General features: G+C 38.1%; 1 protein-coding gene across 3 annotated transcripts in view; it reads left to right on the top strand.

The window, feature by feature from the left end:
- FYB1 (FYN binding protein 1) overlaps nucleotides 1-16731 on the top strand; it is a 172546-nt gene that overhangs the window by 121294 nt on the left and 34521 nt on the right. For all 3 annotated transcript variants that reach the window (XM_069555984.1, XM_069555986.1, XM_069555985.1), the window contains exons 3-4: nucleotides 3672-3828; nucleotides 14824-14870. In XM_069555984.1, the coding sequence (XP_069412085.1) occupies nucleotides 3672-3828; nucleotides 14824-14870 (204 nt within the window). The remainder of the gene's footprint in view (nucleotides 1-3671; nucleotides 3829-14823; nucleotides 14871-16731) is intronic.

Genomic DNA, 16731 nt, shown 5'->3' on the forward strand with positions numbered 1-16731 from the left:
AAAGTCGTTCCTAGCAAAAAAATGATTTATTAATGTTAAAATTAATCTCAGAAATTTCCTATAGATTTATTGTTTCTGTTTCTTCTTTATTTGCTTTATTATAATTCAATATCCATTCTTTGCTTCCATGACATCAGACTAGATTTTTGCTTTTGAGAATTCTGATATTATTAATTATATTTTGGCACAATTTTTGAAGTTTACATTAAGATTTTAGAGCCAATCATATTAGAGTAGGGCAAGTCTACCTGTTTTTTGCCTCCCTGAAAAACTAAGATGCTTTTCCTTAGTATTATTTGTATGCGTGCAAATATATTCCTTGTAGTATTTGAAAGTGACCATAGATTTTGCAAAGCAAAATATCCCATTGCTAAATACTGGTGTAACATAAGAATACTTTAGTGTGTGTTCCCTCAAGTTTAATGAACAAGACACTTATAGTTTAGTGTCTCATTTAGCCTGTCAGACTGTCTCTAAGAGTTTTCCAAAAGTAATTTGAAAAAACAAACCATCCAGTTCTCCATCACCCAGCTCTCCCTTCCTCTGGTTTGACTGCACCCTCAGGCACGCCCTCTGGTGGTGATGGTGAGATGGCTGTCATAGTTCCCTGAGGACCCCTTGGAGTTACAAGTCCAGGGAATCACCCCACTTTCTGGACAGCTCAAGTTATTATAACCAGGGAAGAGGGAGTTGATGCCCAGCAAGAAGAACAGCAGGGGGCTGCCCCAGCAGCCCCATGAGAAAGCCTCCTAATCCTGTGTAAAGATAAATCCGTAGCGCACAGAGTTCAGGGTAGGTTGGGTTCTAGTCTACCCAGTTCAGCATTCCCCAAACCATGTCTATAATTTCTCAGCTTCAGGCCTTAGATCACTCTCATGTGGTGGGGTCTGCCACTTGTCAAAACATTTTCCGTGAAAAGATATCAAAATGGCTAACAAATAATTTTTCTTCTCTTTGGATAATGGTTTGTTAGGGCTTCCCTGGTAGCTCAGTCAGTAAAGAATCTGCTTGCCATGCAGAGACCCACGTCCAATCCCTGAGTCAGGAAGATCCCCTGGAGAAGGAAATGGCTATGCCCTACAGTACTCTTTCCTGGGAAATCCCATGGGCAGAGGAGCCTGGCGGGCTACAGTCAATGGGGTGGCAGAATCGGACTCGACTTGGTGACTAAACCACCAATGGTTTATTAATACCCATTCACAGTGGCTTATTCTCTTTGTGTAAAGCTTTCAAGTCACTTATGATTCTATCAAACCATATTATTTATAAATTAAAATAACAATCTGCATTATCTGTCTCATTCACTAGGATTTTTAATATTTGTTTTATGAAAGAAGAGGTAAGTAATAATACCTTATTAGACAAATGGTCCTGGGACATTCATAAATGACTTATGAACAATAATAAACCCATAAAAATAGATCCTGATCTCACGTCTAATTCCAAAATAAATTACTAATAATTATTAAAAGTTAAATGTAAGAACATGTATCCAATTAGAAACAGGAGAAAATATAAGGTTAATAATTATGTGTTCTCAATTGACTATGCCAAAGCCTTTGACTGTGTGGATCACAAGAAACTGTGGAAAATTCTGAAGGAGATAGGAATACCAGACCACCTGACCTGCCTCTTGAGAAACCTATATGCAGGTCAGGAAACAACAGTTAGAACTGGACATGGAACAACAGACTGGTTCCAAATAGGAAAAGGAGTACATCAAGGCTGTATATTGTCACCCTGCTTATTTAACTTCTATGCAGAGTACATCATGAAAAATGCTGGGCCGGAAGAAGCACAAGCTGGAATCAAGACTGCCGGGAGAAATATCAATAACCTCAGATATGCAGATGACACCACCCTTATGGCAGAAATTGAAGAGGAGCTAAAAAGCCTCTTGATGAAAGTGAAAGAGGAGAGTGAAAAAGTTGGCTTAAAGCTCAACATTCAGAAAACGAAGATCATGGCATCTGGTCCCATCACTTCATGGGAAATAGATGGGGAAACAGTGGAAACAGTGTCAGACTGTATTTTCTTGGGCTCCAAAATCGCTGCAGATGGCGATTGCAGCCAAGAAATTAAAAGATGTTTACTCCTTGGAAGGAAAGTTATGACCAACCTAGATAGCATATTCAAAAGCAGAGACATTACTTTGCCAACAAAGGTCCGTATAGTCAAGGCTATGGTTTTTCCAGTAGTCATGTATAGATGTGAGAGTTGGACTGTGAAGAAAGCTGAGCATCAAAGAATTGATGCTTTTGAGCTGTGGTGTTGGAGAAGACTCTTGAGAGTCCCTTGGACTGCAAGGAGATCTAACCAGTCCGTCCTAAAGGAGATCAGCCCTGGGATTTCTTTGGAAGGAATGATGCTAAAGCTAAAACTCCAGTACTTTGGCCACCTCATGCAAAGAGATGACTCATTGGAAAAGGCTGATGCTGGGAGGGATTGGGGGCAGGAGGAAAAGGGGACGACAGAGGATGAGATGGCTGGATGACATCACTGACTCGATGGACGTGAGTTTGAGTGAACTCTTGGAGTTGGTGATGGACAGAGAGGCCTGGTGTGTTGCGATTCATGAGGTGGCAAAGAGTCAGACACGACTGAGTGACTGAACTGAACTGAATTGACGGTAGGGAAGGCCTTCTTAAATGTAACTCTAGTGACAAATTATCCATGAAAAAATTTACTAATCAAATTCAAGAAAAAGTAGTTAGCCTTAAATATCAAAAAACTTTAACTTTATGACAAAAAGACAAAAATATCTCTAACATATAAATGTAATCAGAAATTTTCATTTATCAGATTTATAAGGGAACTAATTATCCCTACCTCAACCCCCCAAAAAATGGCTGGCAAAAGAAAACACGAGCTAAGCCTGTGAGATTTTCTCCTGTCAAGCAATGTCACAAGTCATGGGTGTAGGGACTGGACAATTTTTAAAACTCCAAGAGGACTAGGATAGTGAGCAGAGAGTGGAGTGAAGTGAAGTCGCTCAGTCATGTCCAACTCTTTCCGACCCCATGGACTGTAGCCAGGCTCCTGAAAGGATAGTATTTTTAATAATTACCATAAAAGAGGCAGAAATATCTAAAAAGAATTAGGAAACTTTTTATATAATATATAAGCAGTAGAAAAGTGGTTGCCAGGGGCTGAGTTGGGGGGAAAAAGGAGAGGTGGTTGGTCAAAGGGTAAGATGTATAAAGTGTGAGGATCTAAAACAGAACATGGTGACTACAGTTGATAACACTATCAGCTGACAACACTATACAGTTGTATAACTGAAATTTGTTAAAAGAGTACAACTTAAGTATTCTTGCCACCCTTCCCAAAAAGACAAATACGTAAAGTGATAGATATATTAATTAACTTGGTGGGGAGAAACCTTTCACAATATATATGTGTATCAAATCATCACATTATACAGTTTAAAATTCTATTTGTCAATTATACATCAGTAAACTGGTTGGTGGGGGGTGGGGAGAAATGGAACAGTTAAAAATCTATGTCCCGTGATACTGAGAGTATAAAATTCTTTAAAGCATTAATTCAACCCACAATGCATTTCCTTCATTATTATGTTTAAAATCCTCATTTCTGCATACTTGGAATGGTCAGTTCTTGCATGGTGAAGATTTGTCTTAATTCACAGTATTTTTTGTTTTGCTTCATAGGTACCAACAAAGGACCAATGACTTTCTCAACAACTGCCCTGCCACCACCTCCACCATCCCATCCAGCCAGCCAACCACCATTGCCAGCATCTCACCCAACACAATTGCCAGCCCCAAGTCTACCTCCCAGAAACATTAAACCTCCCTTAGACCTCAAGTAAGCAAAAGATTATTTCACCATTTCTTTGTCAGTCTCTTGTCAGGAATTTTCAAACTATGCTTGGCTGAGTGCTGAGGGTTCCATGTGACTCTGGTGGAGCAAAAGAAGTGGTCAGTTAGCAGGGAGAAGAGATGGCTTAGCAAGCTGCTCTCACACCTCCATATCCTTAAGCAATTCTTATTTATCTGCTTTGGCAATGGTTTTCCCGTTAAGAGTTCATTTGAAGAAAATTTCTAGAGCCTTTTTAGAAGTTCTGAAGCATTCTTCAGGTCAACACAACCACCATCTCCTTAATCTTCATCATTTCCACCACCACTAGCATTATCATCACTGCTACCATCATTTTCATGCCACCATTATACCACCAGTACCACCACATTTTATTGGTGGCCTGTAATGTGCTAGGCACTTTACATATATAATCCTTATGACTTTATTGAGTGGGTAGTGTTTTCATCATTTCACAGATGAGTAAATGGAACTTTACAGAGGTTAAGTGACTCTCAATAGCAGACTGTCCTGTATGCTTTTAACCACTCTGCTAAATAACCTCCTATAAGTAAAAAAACGGAGGTTTTCTCTAAGTAACCAGATTTCTGACTGTGTATTTAAAAAACAGGAAACTTATTCAAGCCCACTCTCACGTTTCTTAGATGGTACTTTTTAGACATGTCAAAACTGTATATGTTTTTATGCACAGGCTCTTTATCCGTGATTTACCAGAAGAGCTGGCTGAGAAAACAACAAGCAGAAGACTGGGATAGAATGAAATATTGTTTTAAAGAGAAATAGACAATGGCAAGCATAGATTCTATCGACAAGTCAGAGTAGATCTTCGGTTTCTTCTTCTAAAAAATTGTTTTGCATGGTTATCCTTTACCACAAATATGCCAAAAATACTTAGCTACAGTTGTTTCTCCTTCACTTCAGTCCCCTACGAGATTGATGTTCATTACATCTAAAGTACTTAATATCCATAATCCTCATGATAGACCCAGTTAATATCATGTCTGATTGACAGCTTTCCTTCAATGCTGATAATTACAATTTAGAACAAGAGTTGAAAACACACTTGTCATGGGTGGCTAGTGCTACGTTTCACTTTATTAGGCTTTGATGGGGAGTGAGGGGGTGCTGTTGGTTAAAAGCAAAACTCCAGCTGACTAGAAGATGTTAGAGCAGTTTACTATCTTACTTACAACCTGCATTTTACATTTATGTTAACCACATGCCCTTCCAGGCATTCGAGTTTATGAATCCTAGTTTATATGACAACCAGCTACCAAAGCAGAATATGAGCCATTTGCCTACTAACATATGAGTGTCAAATAAATATTAACTTAATTAAAATAACTAATATGTGCTCTTATATAAACTTGATTTCTGTATAAATTGCTTTCTTTTCACATGTATTAAATCCTATGTCTTTATCCTACTCTTAAGAATTTAACCCATTACATTTTGATCTCAGTACTTTTGAGGCTTACTATAATGACTCTATCCCAACAGATAGCTTTAATTAGGCTTCTGGATTCTGTGTAATTCTAGTGAGAAATTTCAGTAAATACCTTGAGTATGAATTCTTGATAATTGATAAGGCAAAAAGACTGGTAATTCTTTGACTGAAGAAATCATTGAGGTGGGTTTATCACTATTCCTGTTGTTTGAGGGTCCCCAGGACCAGTCCTAAGTTTGGTGATCAACCGCAAGGATACACAGGACCTAGCATACAGGAGTACTTGTGGCTAAGATTTATCCTAGTCATACTCTTCTAAACTTGGCAGTGGACAGAGTAAAACTGCTCCTTTCTCTAGCTACAAAAATGCAATACATGTGTGGTATTGCTTCCCAGGGAAGCCGATTAGAGTCATCTTTCTATTGAAAGCTGCCACCTAGGCACCTTCTGCCTAGCAACTACCAAAATACCAGACTTCTAGAAGTAAAGCAGGTGTTCACCATAAGTCGTGTTGTTTATACAGTCTAGGCACAGCAATGCACTCTTATCATTAGGCAACTTTTCCTATCAGTGCAAGGAATGCTTTAGAAGTTGAGTTTCCAGATATAAGCCAACAGACTATCTTGGTAGAAGATTCTTTTTAAAATAGCAGCTTCAGGCCTGCTACGTTAACTCTTTTCTGTAAACCTGCCCCTAGAATCCACTGTGATAAGGTGAGGAATACACAGGTGTGGAAGGAAGAACAAATTTCAAAGAGACCGGAAGCCTGGAGCACTGCAGCCTACCAATGTTGGTCAATTTCCCACATTTGTAGGAAATTCATACAAAGTCAAAAAGAGTCCACCAGTCAACCAGGTTCAAATTTTTGCCTGTAACATTAGAAATTAGCAAAATCCAACAGTTGTAATAAACTTAACTTCATCCTTATTTCCATTTTATTAAGGACTCCTAATTCAAAAGTCTGATTCATTTAAGAGTTACCAACTCCTCAAAATGTATATTCTCAGAAAAAAAAAAAGATGCCGAGAAACAAGAATTTAGATGTTACATTGCCTAGATATGCTGGAACTGTCAGATCTAAAAGTTAAATATCAGATGAAGATGAAAGCTAAGGAATATCTGTCAGAAGATTATTTTTTCAAAAGTAAAAATGTGGTATATGGTGTAAGACTTTCAGGCTTCCATCAAAGAGCCCAAGTAAAATCCAAAATGAAGAAATATCTAGGTTGGAAACTTTCCCCCAAGCAGGGGAAGCTAGAAAAGACACAAAGAGGAAATGAAAGTAAAGTAGGTCTTGATAGTCAGACTCACAAATTTATATTTCATGCGAGAGGGAAATGTATAGAATGATCTTTAAGTAAAATTGTGAAAGATGGGTGTCTCTGTGCTTTTACTTTGCACCACCACCCTTCTAGTAATGATTTTGTGAGGCACCAGTTCGTGCCTTTGTAATAGAAGTTCAGGAATTATCAGTGAACAAAATAAAGATCCCTACTCACATAAAGCAGGTGGCAAGAGACATAAGGGAAAAAATAAGAAACTAGTAAAGGATATAGAATTTTAGGAAATATCGAGTGATATGGGATAAAGTAGAGCAGGTTAGGTGGTGTGAGGGCTGGGGACAGTGTGTTGCAACTTTAAAAGGAGAGATGAGGGTCGCTCCCCTTATAGGAAGTTATACTTGAGAAAAGACTCAAGGCAGTAAAGGTGTTAAAGCATGCACATATCTGGAGGAAGACCATTCTAATCAGAGAGGACAGACAGGACAAAGTCCTCAAATGTCTAGGGACTCGGAAAGCGGTAACTGAGGCTGAAGTAGATGGAAAGTGTAATAGAGACAGACTCATGGAGGCCCTGCAAGTCGTGATAGAGATGATGGCTCTTATCCTAAGTGACATGGGAAACGCTGAAGAGCTTGAGTGGCTGCTGCAGCTGCTGCTGCTGCTAAGTCACTTCAGTCGTGTCCAACTCTGTGCGACCCTAGAGACGGCAGCCCACCAGGCTTCTCCGTCCCTGGGATTCTCTAGGCAAGCACACTGGAGTGGGTTGCCATTTCCTTCTCCAATGCATGAAAGTGAAAAGTGAAAGTGAAGTTGCTCAGTCAGTGATGTTTTCAGGCTCACGTTTTGTGAGTATTGCCTTAATTGTTGTCTGAAAAGAGGTAATAGGCAAATGTTGAAGAAGGAAAACCAGTTAGGCAGATCCTACAGAAATGCAGGCAAGATATTCTAACCAGGATGGTGCAGTGGAGATGATGACAGATTCTGGATGTACTTTGAAGGTAGAGACCACAGAATTTGGACTTGGGGTATGAAAGGAAAAGAGGATCCAGGGCGACTCCAAGGTTCTGAGCCTGAGTAACTCTAAGGATGATGTGTCCATAACTGAATGAGACCGGCTGAATGTGAGCAAGTTTGGGAGTGGGGAAAATCAGGACAGCCCAGCTGTGCAAACTTGTGGTGTGCATGCAGGCAGAGATGTTGAGGAGGCAGTTAGGTGTAAGAAGTGAAGAGCTGGAAGGGAGTTCTGAGTTATAAATATGTGTTTGTCATGGGTGTATACTCCATGCTTCAAGTCAGACACTGTTAGGATCACAGAGGAAGTGCATTCCTGGAACCAAGGATTAGAAAAAGAACCAGTGCTCAAATGAGGGACTGGCTCTCAAGAGGCATAAATGACTGATAAGTTTCACATATCCCCCAGGGTGTTGAGTCTGTGTTGCTTAAGGCAAGGAAAAGAACTTCTAATGTGGATCAATGAAAGAATTTCAGAGGATCACATGGCCATTATTACCTGCCTGCTTCCTAGAAGTCACTTGGAATTATATTGTTCAGGTCAGAATTTTCCTTAAGAATGTAAAGAATAGGAGGCAAGTGAGAATTTAAAATAATAAACATATTTTAAAAGAAAGCAGTTGAAGCCAAAGTTATAGTGCATTTTAAATTGTATTGTTTCCCCACCTAGTGGTCAGAAAGCAGCTAGCTCCATGTTCTATTTTATTCAGATGTCTGAAGAGGAAATGAAATGGGTCAGAAGAGCTCATTTATCATTTTCAGTGTTCAAATCAACTTCTTTAGGGTAACATATTTCTTGGTGCCACTTTAAAAAAGTAATTATAATTTTAACAATGTAACTGATTATTCATATGAATATAGAACCAATAGTTGAATATTTTAGTATACAAGGCAAATTACATGGTTATTAATAGTAATGAGACAGGAAAAGTGAAATAATGAAAAATAATAACTAATAGAAATGACTAAAGTTGAAAAAGGGAAGTTTAACCAGATCTTATTTTGAGGTCATTCTTAGTGTAAGATTTTTCTGGCTCTAAAATTAGAGGAAATGTGAGAATTCACCATTGTAACCTTTTTTATTAGTTAGAAATATTTAACATTTTCTGGAGTTTGAGACTTGCTGTATCAGTCATGCACTCCCAGACAGACTTACCTAAGTCCATTGGCTTAAACAAGTCATCATAATTGTATAATTTCTCATGCGTTAAATACAGGAAGACGTGTTCCAGAGAAAAATTCACTGGATTTCATTTTCAGTGAGGGCAGGCATGGAACAAAGTGTCACTTAGATTTCCTCTGTCTTTAAAAATCAAACTGAGAAATACTGAAGTCACAGAATAAAGGTCATGAATGGCAAATAAGGTATAAAGGTCAATAGCTTCCCATCTTTAAAAGTCAGGAAATAGAGCTCTAATAGCTTTCTGAGCATGACAGTCATAACATTCAATTAATTTTGCTTTTCTTTTTTAATTCTGTATGCTAAAGTAGAAAAACAAAGAACTATAGTGAAAGACCTTCTTGAATAGACGTCCTTACTGTAACAACTGATAAGCCTCCTTTTCTTTTTCACCCGCTCCCTCTGCTTCATTTTCTAGGACTTGGGTTGTGACTAGTTTCATTGATTGTTTCTCTCTGTTTGGCTTTTCTCAATGCCTGTAACACTTTTTTTTTCTTTTTTTACAGTTTGATCTGGGTCTATCCATGACGCTCACCTCCTTCTCCCCCTCATCTTTCTTCCTTTTATTCTTCACTGTTATTCCTATTCTTAATATTATTTCATACTTAGTGAATATTTTGCTGTTCTATATGTGTTGAATTCAGACCTATATAAAACTAAAATTTAAATGCTATAATGTTGGGTCCATGAATATATGCATGCATGTAAACATTATCTATAAGTAATAAATGGTTTGAATTAAGTGTAAGTAGATATGAATGAGCATGCTACCCAGATCTTCATTTTGCAAATATTTGTTACTCTTCTGTGTGTTTCAGGAAGTTAACTGCAAGTCCAGTAGTCTTTTTAACTTAATATTATTTTCAAAAATAATAAACAATTTGCTTTAGTAATAAATGCTAGTTTCTTAGTGTTACTAAGACAGCATTAATTTAGTCAAAAGTCCTATACCTGACAAGAATTATTCTAACAGCTTCCTAAAAATGACAGTCATAATAATAAATTAACTAACAAAGACATAATCTCATCATGCCAAGGGTTTACGGTCTCATAGTAGGAATGAAGTGAAATGAAGTGAAGGAAGAGAGACCTGCAAGTAACTGCTGTATAATTACAGTGATCCAGAATAGTCTCTGTAGTGAGCAATGTATGACAGATGGAGGTAGCGACTGCCTGAGCTTGGGGGAGTTGAGATAACTTCACAGAGGAGGGAGTGTTTAAGGAGAATCTTAAAGATTAAGGAGGGCCTCCACAGGGGATGCTGAGAAGGGAGGATTACTCCAGAGAAGGCCAATAGCGTGGGCTAAGCATGGAGGAACAAGAAACCAGTCTTCAGAGAATAAGTGGATTCAGTGTTAATATCTGGAAAGAAAATGTAAGAAGAGGAAATATGAAAAATAAAACTGTAAAAGAGCAGGACTGATCTTAAGGACCTGCACACTATGAAAAGGACAATAGGCTTTATTCTATAGGATGTCAATGTATTTTGATGTCTGAGGTGTTTTACATCTTATGCTTTTAATTAATACCCAATTTACTAAAGTTGATAGTGTAAGGGCCTAATTTAAGTACTTAAATTCACATAATTTGCTATGCTATTTATACACCCAGTAATTTTTATTTCAATAAAAATTATTCTTTTCAGGGGGATCTTTGATCAATGATTGGACAACTCAGACTAAATTCTTTCATATCAATACTTATGCTCATAATAAACTTCGTTTACATGTTTGACATTGCATGTATGAATTTACATACTGAATTTTATTTTTAAGCATTTCTGATGCCTGACTGAACAAATTTCATAACTTTGCTCAGCAAAACCCTCCCAAGAACTTGTAAACAACTCACAAATCCATTAAATCATATCCAGTTCCTTTAAATAATCCAATTTCATTTATAATTGGATTTTTCAGATACTTTTAAAGAAACATATTTATTTTTTAAAATGTTAAGCATAAAAAAGGCAAGGAGAATAATATAATGAGTACCCATATACCCCTCCCCAACTTCAACAATTATAAGCTCACTACCAATCTTGTTTTATCTATACGCTACCCACTTCCCTCATCTCGTATTATTTTGAAACTAATATCAAACATCATATAATTACAGTCATAAATATTTCAGTAGGTATTCCTAAAAATAGACCCTTTGTTTTAATATAAAACATCAAGCCACTATTCAGTTGTCTCTTAAATCCTGTGTGGGTCTTTTTGTTTGTTTGAGTAAGAATCCAAGCAAAGTCTGTGGTTTGTATGTTTTGCAATTCTCTTTCAAGCTATAGGTTCCTCTTGCATTACTTTCGTTTTACTTATTGCAGCTTATTTGTTGAATACATCAAGTTGTTGGTGGGCATTATAGTTGCCCACATTCTACATTGTGCTGATTGCTTCCTTATAGTAAGGAATGTGTTCCCCATTCCTCTGTAAACTGGCTGTTGGATATAGACAAGCGCTTGATCAAATTTCGTTCTATTTTCTAAATGTGCTTCTTTCTTTGTTTAGGTAAGACATAAGACTCCTTCCTAAGTGATGGTGGATTTTTTTTATCAGGAGCTCGTAATTTTAGCTGACTCTGTTTTGTGAGGCCAGCAATCATAGACATTCAACACTTAAGAGTCCTGAGTTTTCAACTAAAATAATAAGCCTAACTCACACATATCTAATGTGACAAATTTCTTAAACATAACAAACACTTAAAATATTGAACATACATTATTGTCCCAATGATTAGAAAATTTATTTCACAGATTTTTGTATCACGGGTTTGAATTACTTCATCCTTTCTGTATTTAATTCTGAATCTTCTAAGATTCAGAAGAAAAACAAGTGTCATGCCATGATCAATCTCACTGGGCGTTCACACTTACCTAGATAGTAAGCTATGCATATATGTTAATTTTTAAATGTTCAATTTTTTAAGTGAATTTATTAGATAAAAGTTTATGACTACATGTATGTATCTAAGGTATTTCTTCCAGAGTCACAAGGACATCCACTAAGCCTTTTTTATGGCCGAAGTGATAGCAAGGCTCTTCCTGTTCACATTCTTCAAATGGTATTAATTTCACTTTAGAAAGATCACTTTGGCAGCTGAATAAAGAAAGGACTGTAAGGGTAGAAAAAAATGAAGCACAATTCTCATTACTAAAAGACTATCCCGAAGGCCACTGCAGGGCTCCACACTAGTGATGGTAGAATCCTGCTCTTGTGTCTAGGAGGACAGGGGAGAGAGATGGAAAGGGAAGTGTATTATAGGAGACATTAAATATATAGAACTGACGGAACTTGATTAATTTGACATAGCACTGTAAAAGAGTAAGAAATAAAGGCTCTCACTTTTTGAGTGAGGCTTGGGTGGTGAAGTGAATTTGTGGTGCAATTCACCAAGGTAGGAAACTGAGTAGGAAACATAGATTTAGGCTGACATGAGAAAGGAAAACCTCCACTTCAGGGATGTTAATATAGAGCCATCCGTGGGACATGCAAACACAGATAGAAAGATGAATATATAGATAGGCAGATGACAGATAGATAGATGTGTCTGAAACAAAGAATACAAGATTCTCTATGGGCTAGAGATTTCAGTGTGAAGTCGCCGACGTTAAGATACTTTGTGAAGGTGAGGAAGCATGTGAGAATGTAAGACCATCTGGGGGCAAAGGCAGAAGGAAAAAAATGCAGAAGCCAAGACAAGAACACAAAGAACACCATCATTAAAAGAGGAGTCAGAGGAAACTAACCCACAAAAAAACTGTGGGATTGAGACCAGAGAGACAAGACATGAGCTAGACGAGATTTCTCATGGAACCAAAAGAAGCTCCAGGAAGGCAAAATAGCCGTAAGGGTAGTTTCAGTGAAGGATTAGCGAAGGAAGTTAGACTGCAGTCAATGAAGAGACAAAGAGGAGGAGAGCCAGTAAAGTGAGCACGGACAGTTTTCCCTACCTGGGCTAGGAAGAGGAAGATCTCCTTGTGGTGACGTGCAGAATTTAGAAAGGTGAAGAGAAATGCGTGTTCTTTATGAATGAGAGTAACTTGAGCTGAGGGAGGAAACAGTATAATAAGTCCCTTACATATGAACAAGGTCCATTCCGAGAGAAAGCCCATAAGTTCATTTGTTCTAACCTAGGTTGTAAGTATTGCTTAGGCTGTAACTGCAAGCCTCGGTACCCAACTAACACAATGGGCTATATAGTACTGTACTGTAATAGGTTTATAATACTTTTCACATAAATAATACATAAAAAACAAACACAAAAAGTAAAAAAAAATATTTTTACACTTATGGTACAGTGTCTTCAAAATACACTAGAACATTACAATAGCTGAGATACAGAGGCTGGTATTGAGTGGACAGGCAAGAAGAGATACTAATTGGAGGAGGGAGAAGAGGTGGGAGATAGCAGAGCTGAAGGATCATCAGCAATAGGAGACAGAGGGCAAGCTGCAATTTCACTTACTCCTGACATAGCTGGATATGCAAACACAGACACACATCTACGTCTTTGAAAGCTTGCAACTTGAAGATTTGTTTGTAGAGGACTTACTATAGTGAGATATTTAGGGATGGGGAGTGAAAGAAGAAGAACAATAATAATAATAAATAAATGATACGATGACACACAAAAGGAATAAAAGGTATGAAATAACTGATCATTCAGATAGCATTCAGAACACAGACGGAAAGAAGAACTTTGGAGATCTAAGGATGGGTGTAATTGTAGATAAGCTTGGAAGTTAAAGAAACGTATTTTCTTAAGAAAGTTCACTCCCAATAACAGCTAAATAGTGAAATAAGAAACAGAATCATCTAATGACAAAGGAAAGGAGATAAATAGGAGATTTAAGGGAAGAAGTGAAGGTCTTGAATAGTTATCAAGAATGATGTAAGAGAAGATTGACTAGGAAAAAGGTGTAACGATTTTATAGGATAGTGTTGGGAGTGCAGCTAAGACTGAATGTCAATTATCTGTAATCTCCCAAATCAGTAAGATGGCAATTTTCCCCAGCTGTGCTGATCAACCCAAGAATAGAAATAGAGAATACAGATGGTTCCATAAATCATTAGGGATTCATGGGGCCCAGGTATTGATGACTGTTATGAGTAGTTGGAGTGAAGTGGTTTGAAATGAAGCACCTTGGAGTCCAAGCCACAGCTGAAAGAAGCAAAGCCAGGTGGAGAATACCTAGAAAGGGGGGAGGAGCCAGGATTGAAACTAATGGCCTTTGAAATCTATACCGTACAGCCAATTATCTGCCTTCAGAACTCAGAATTGACTTATTGATATACTGTCCTTAGAGGTTAAAGCGTCTGCCTACAATGCGGGAGATGTGGGTTCAATCCCTGGGTTGGGAAGATCCACTGGAAAAGGAAATGGCAACCCACTCCAGTATTCTTGCCTGGAGAATCCCATGGACGGAGGAGCCTGGTGGGCAACAGTCCATGGGGTCGCAAAGAGTCGGACACGACTGAGCGATTTCACTTTCACTTTAACAGAAAAACATATTACTGCCCTGAAACTATGGATTAATTGTAGGTGCTCACTTTGAATGGACAGTGCTGGACACAAGTTCCCCAATTCTCCACTTTTTTGCAGCAGTAGCAGCGCCAGTACAAAGCTAAAACCTGTTCTACTGACTTTGAAGTTTTAAATCAGAGTAGATGTGAAAGAGAAAAGAGTTATTTTATCTCATTTTTTTAAATTTTGTTATTTTTATTACTATTATTGGCTGCACTGGGTCTCTGTTGCTGCTTGCTGCCTTTCTCTGGCTGTGGCAAGTGGAGGTCGCTCTCTAGTGCAGGGCATGGGGTTCTCGTGCTGGTGGTTTCTCTTGCTGTGGAGCATGGCTTCAGCAGCTGTGGCACACAGGCTTAGGTGCCCACAACATGTGGGATCTTCCCAGACCAAACATGGGTCCCCTGCCAGATTCCCAACCACGGGACCACCAGGGAAGCCCAAGAGTTATTTTTAAAGAATCCTTTTTTTTTTTTCCTTTTTCATTGTAAGAGGAGCATCTACTTATCCCATTTTCACTTTTTCCTCTCTCTTGTTTTCAGAGGCCCTGTAAATGAAGAAAATCAAGACAGTGTCATGCACTCTGATGGTAAGAGGCAAATGATGTTTTATTTTTTGTTCCCTCAGATATGAAAGTTCGAGTTAATTATTCTCATAGGGTCATTAATGAGTCAATATCATCATTAGTCCATGCAAGTCCTCTTGTTTTACTTATTTATTCCCTTTTTTTCTTCACGACCCACTCTCTTTCCTTCCTTATCTCATCGGCGTAAAATATTTTAATGCACTTGGTGTGTATATGTATTTTGTACACATTCTTTGTATATTGTTGTATGTGTATATGTATATATTTCAGTTTGCATAAACAGTATATTATAGCTCATTCTGGTTGTTTTTTTACACTCAGACTAATGAGTTTTGTGAGGCTCATCCGTGAATATATGTATATTTAATTTATTTCTGTTAACTACTGCACAGCTCTCCATGGTATGCATCCTATGCATATTTCACCTTCAACTTGCTATTACCGAAAATGATATTGATGGTTCAATGCACCTTCTTGTCCATATCCCCGTGTGAACCTCTGAGAGCCTTCCTTTAAGATGTGTATCAAGGAGTAGAGTGATTGCTTGTAAGCTATGGCATATTCATTCTGACTGAGTAGTACTGGAGTACTTTCCAGAAGAGCTGCATCTGTGTGTAGTCCCATCCCAGGGCATGAAGATTCCAAGATGCTCGCCTTTCACCAGTGCAGAGGCAGCTTTCCAGTTGTTTCCAATCTTCTGTGTATAAAATGTCTTGCTTCAATTTCATGTCTCAGCTTACTACTGAGTTCAAAACCTTGATTTGTTTATTAGCCTTTGTGGTTTTCTCTTCTGTAAGTTGCTACTTCCAATTCCTTGACCATTTTTTCTTGGGGTTGGTATCCTTTTCTGGATGACTTGCAGGAGTTCCTTTGTATTCCAGATATTAATACCACATCAGTTGTAGGGTGGAGAAGGCAATGGCAACCCACTCCGGTACTCTTGCCTGAAAAATCCCATGGATGGAGGAGCCTGGTAGGCTGCAGTCCATGGGGTCGCTAAGAGTCGGACACCACTGAGCGACTTCACTTTCACTTTTCACTTTCATGCATTAGAGAAAGAAACGGCAACCCACTCCAGTGTTCTTGCCTGGAGAATCCCAGAGATGGGGGAGCCTGGTGGGCTGCCATCTATGGGGTTGCAGAGAGTCGGACACGACTGAAGCAACTTAGCAGCAGCAGCTTTTAGGAATTGCAAATATCTTCTCTCATTCTGTCCATTGTCTATTTAGTCCATACTGTCCTTCATTGAACATAAATATGTTTTGATATAATCGAATTTATTAATACTTTGTACTTTTAAAGTTTTATGTAAGAATTCCTATCTTTAGGAAATAAAAATATTATCTTCTATTTTCTTCTATGAACTTTATCCTTTATAGTTAGGTCTTTGATTGTTTGCAGTCCACTTCTGAGGAATTAGTAGAAACCTAGATTTTTTTTCTCATGTACAAAATCAGTTTTCCCACTATGATACTATGAAATTCACCCTTTTCTCATTAATTTATAATACCACATTTACTATATTAACTATTGGTGTGTTTGTGTGTTTTCATACATAGGTGTGTTTGTGTGTACATAATGTTCCTGGGTTTGACCTCTGGGTCAGGAAGATTCCCTGGAGAAGGAAATGGCAACCCACTCCAGTATTCTTTGCCTGGGAAATCTCACAGACAGAGGAGACTGACAGGCTACAGTCCCTGGGGTTGCAAAAGAGTCAGACAAGACTTAGGAACTAAACAACAACAAATGTGTGTTCCTATTTGTGTGTATGTAAATTTTATCTGTCTCTGAGCTCTCTGTTCTATTCTACTGGTCTCTTCATTCACATATCAGTTCCACATGGTTTTTATTGTTATTGTTTTAG

This window comes from Ovis canadensis, chromosome 16, assembly GCF_042477335.2.
Source record: "Ovis canadensis isolate MfBH-ARS-UI-01 breed Bighorn chromosome 16, ARS-UI_OviCan_v2, whole genome shotgun sequence".
Classification (NCBI taxonomy): Eukaryota; Metazoa; Chordata; class Mammalia; order Artiodactyla; family Bovidae; genus Ovis; species Ovis canadensis.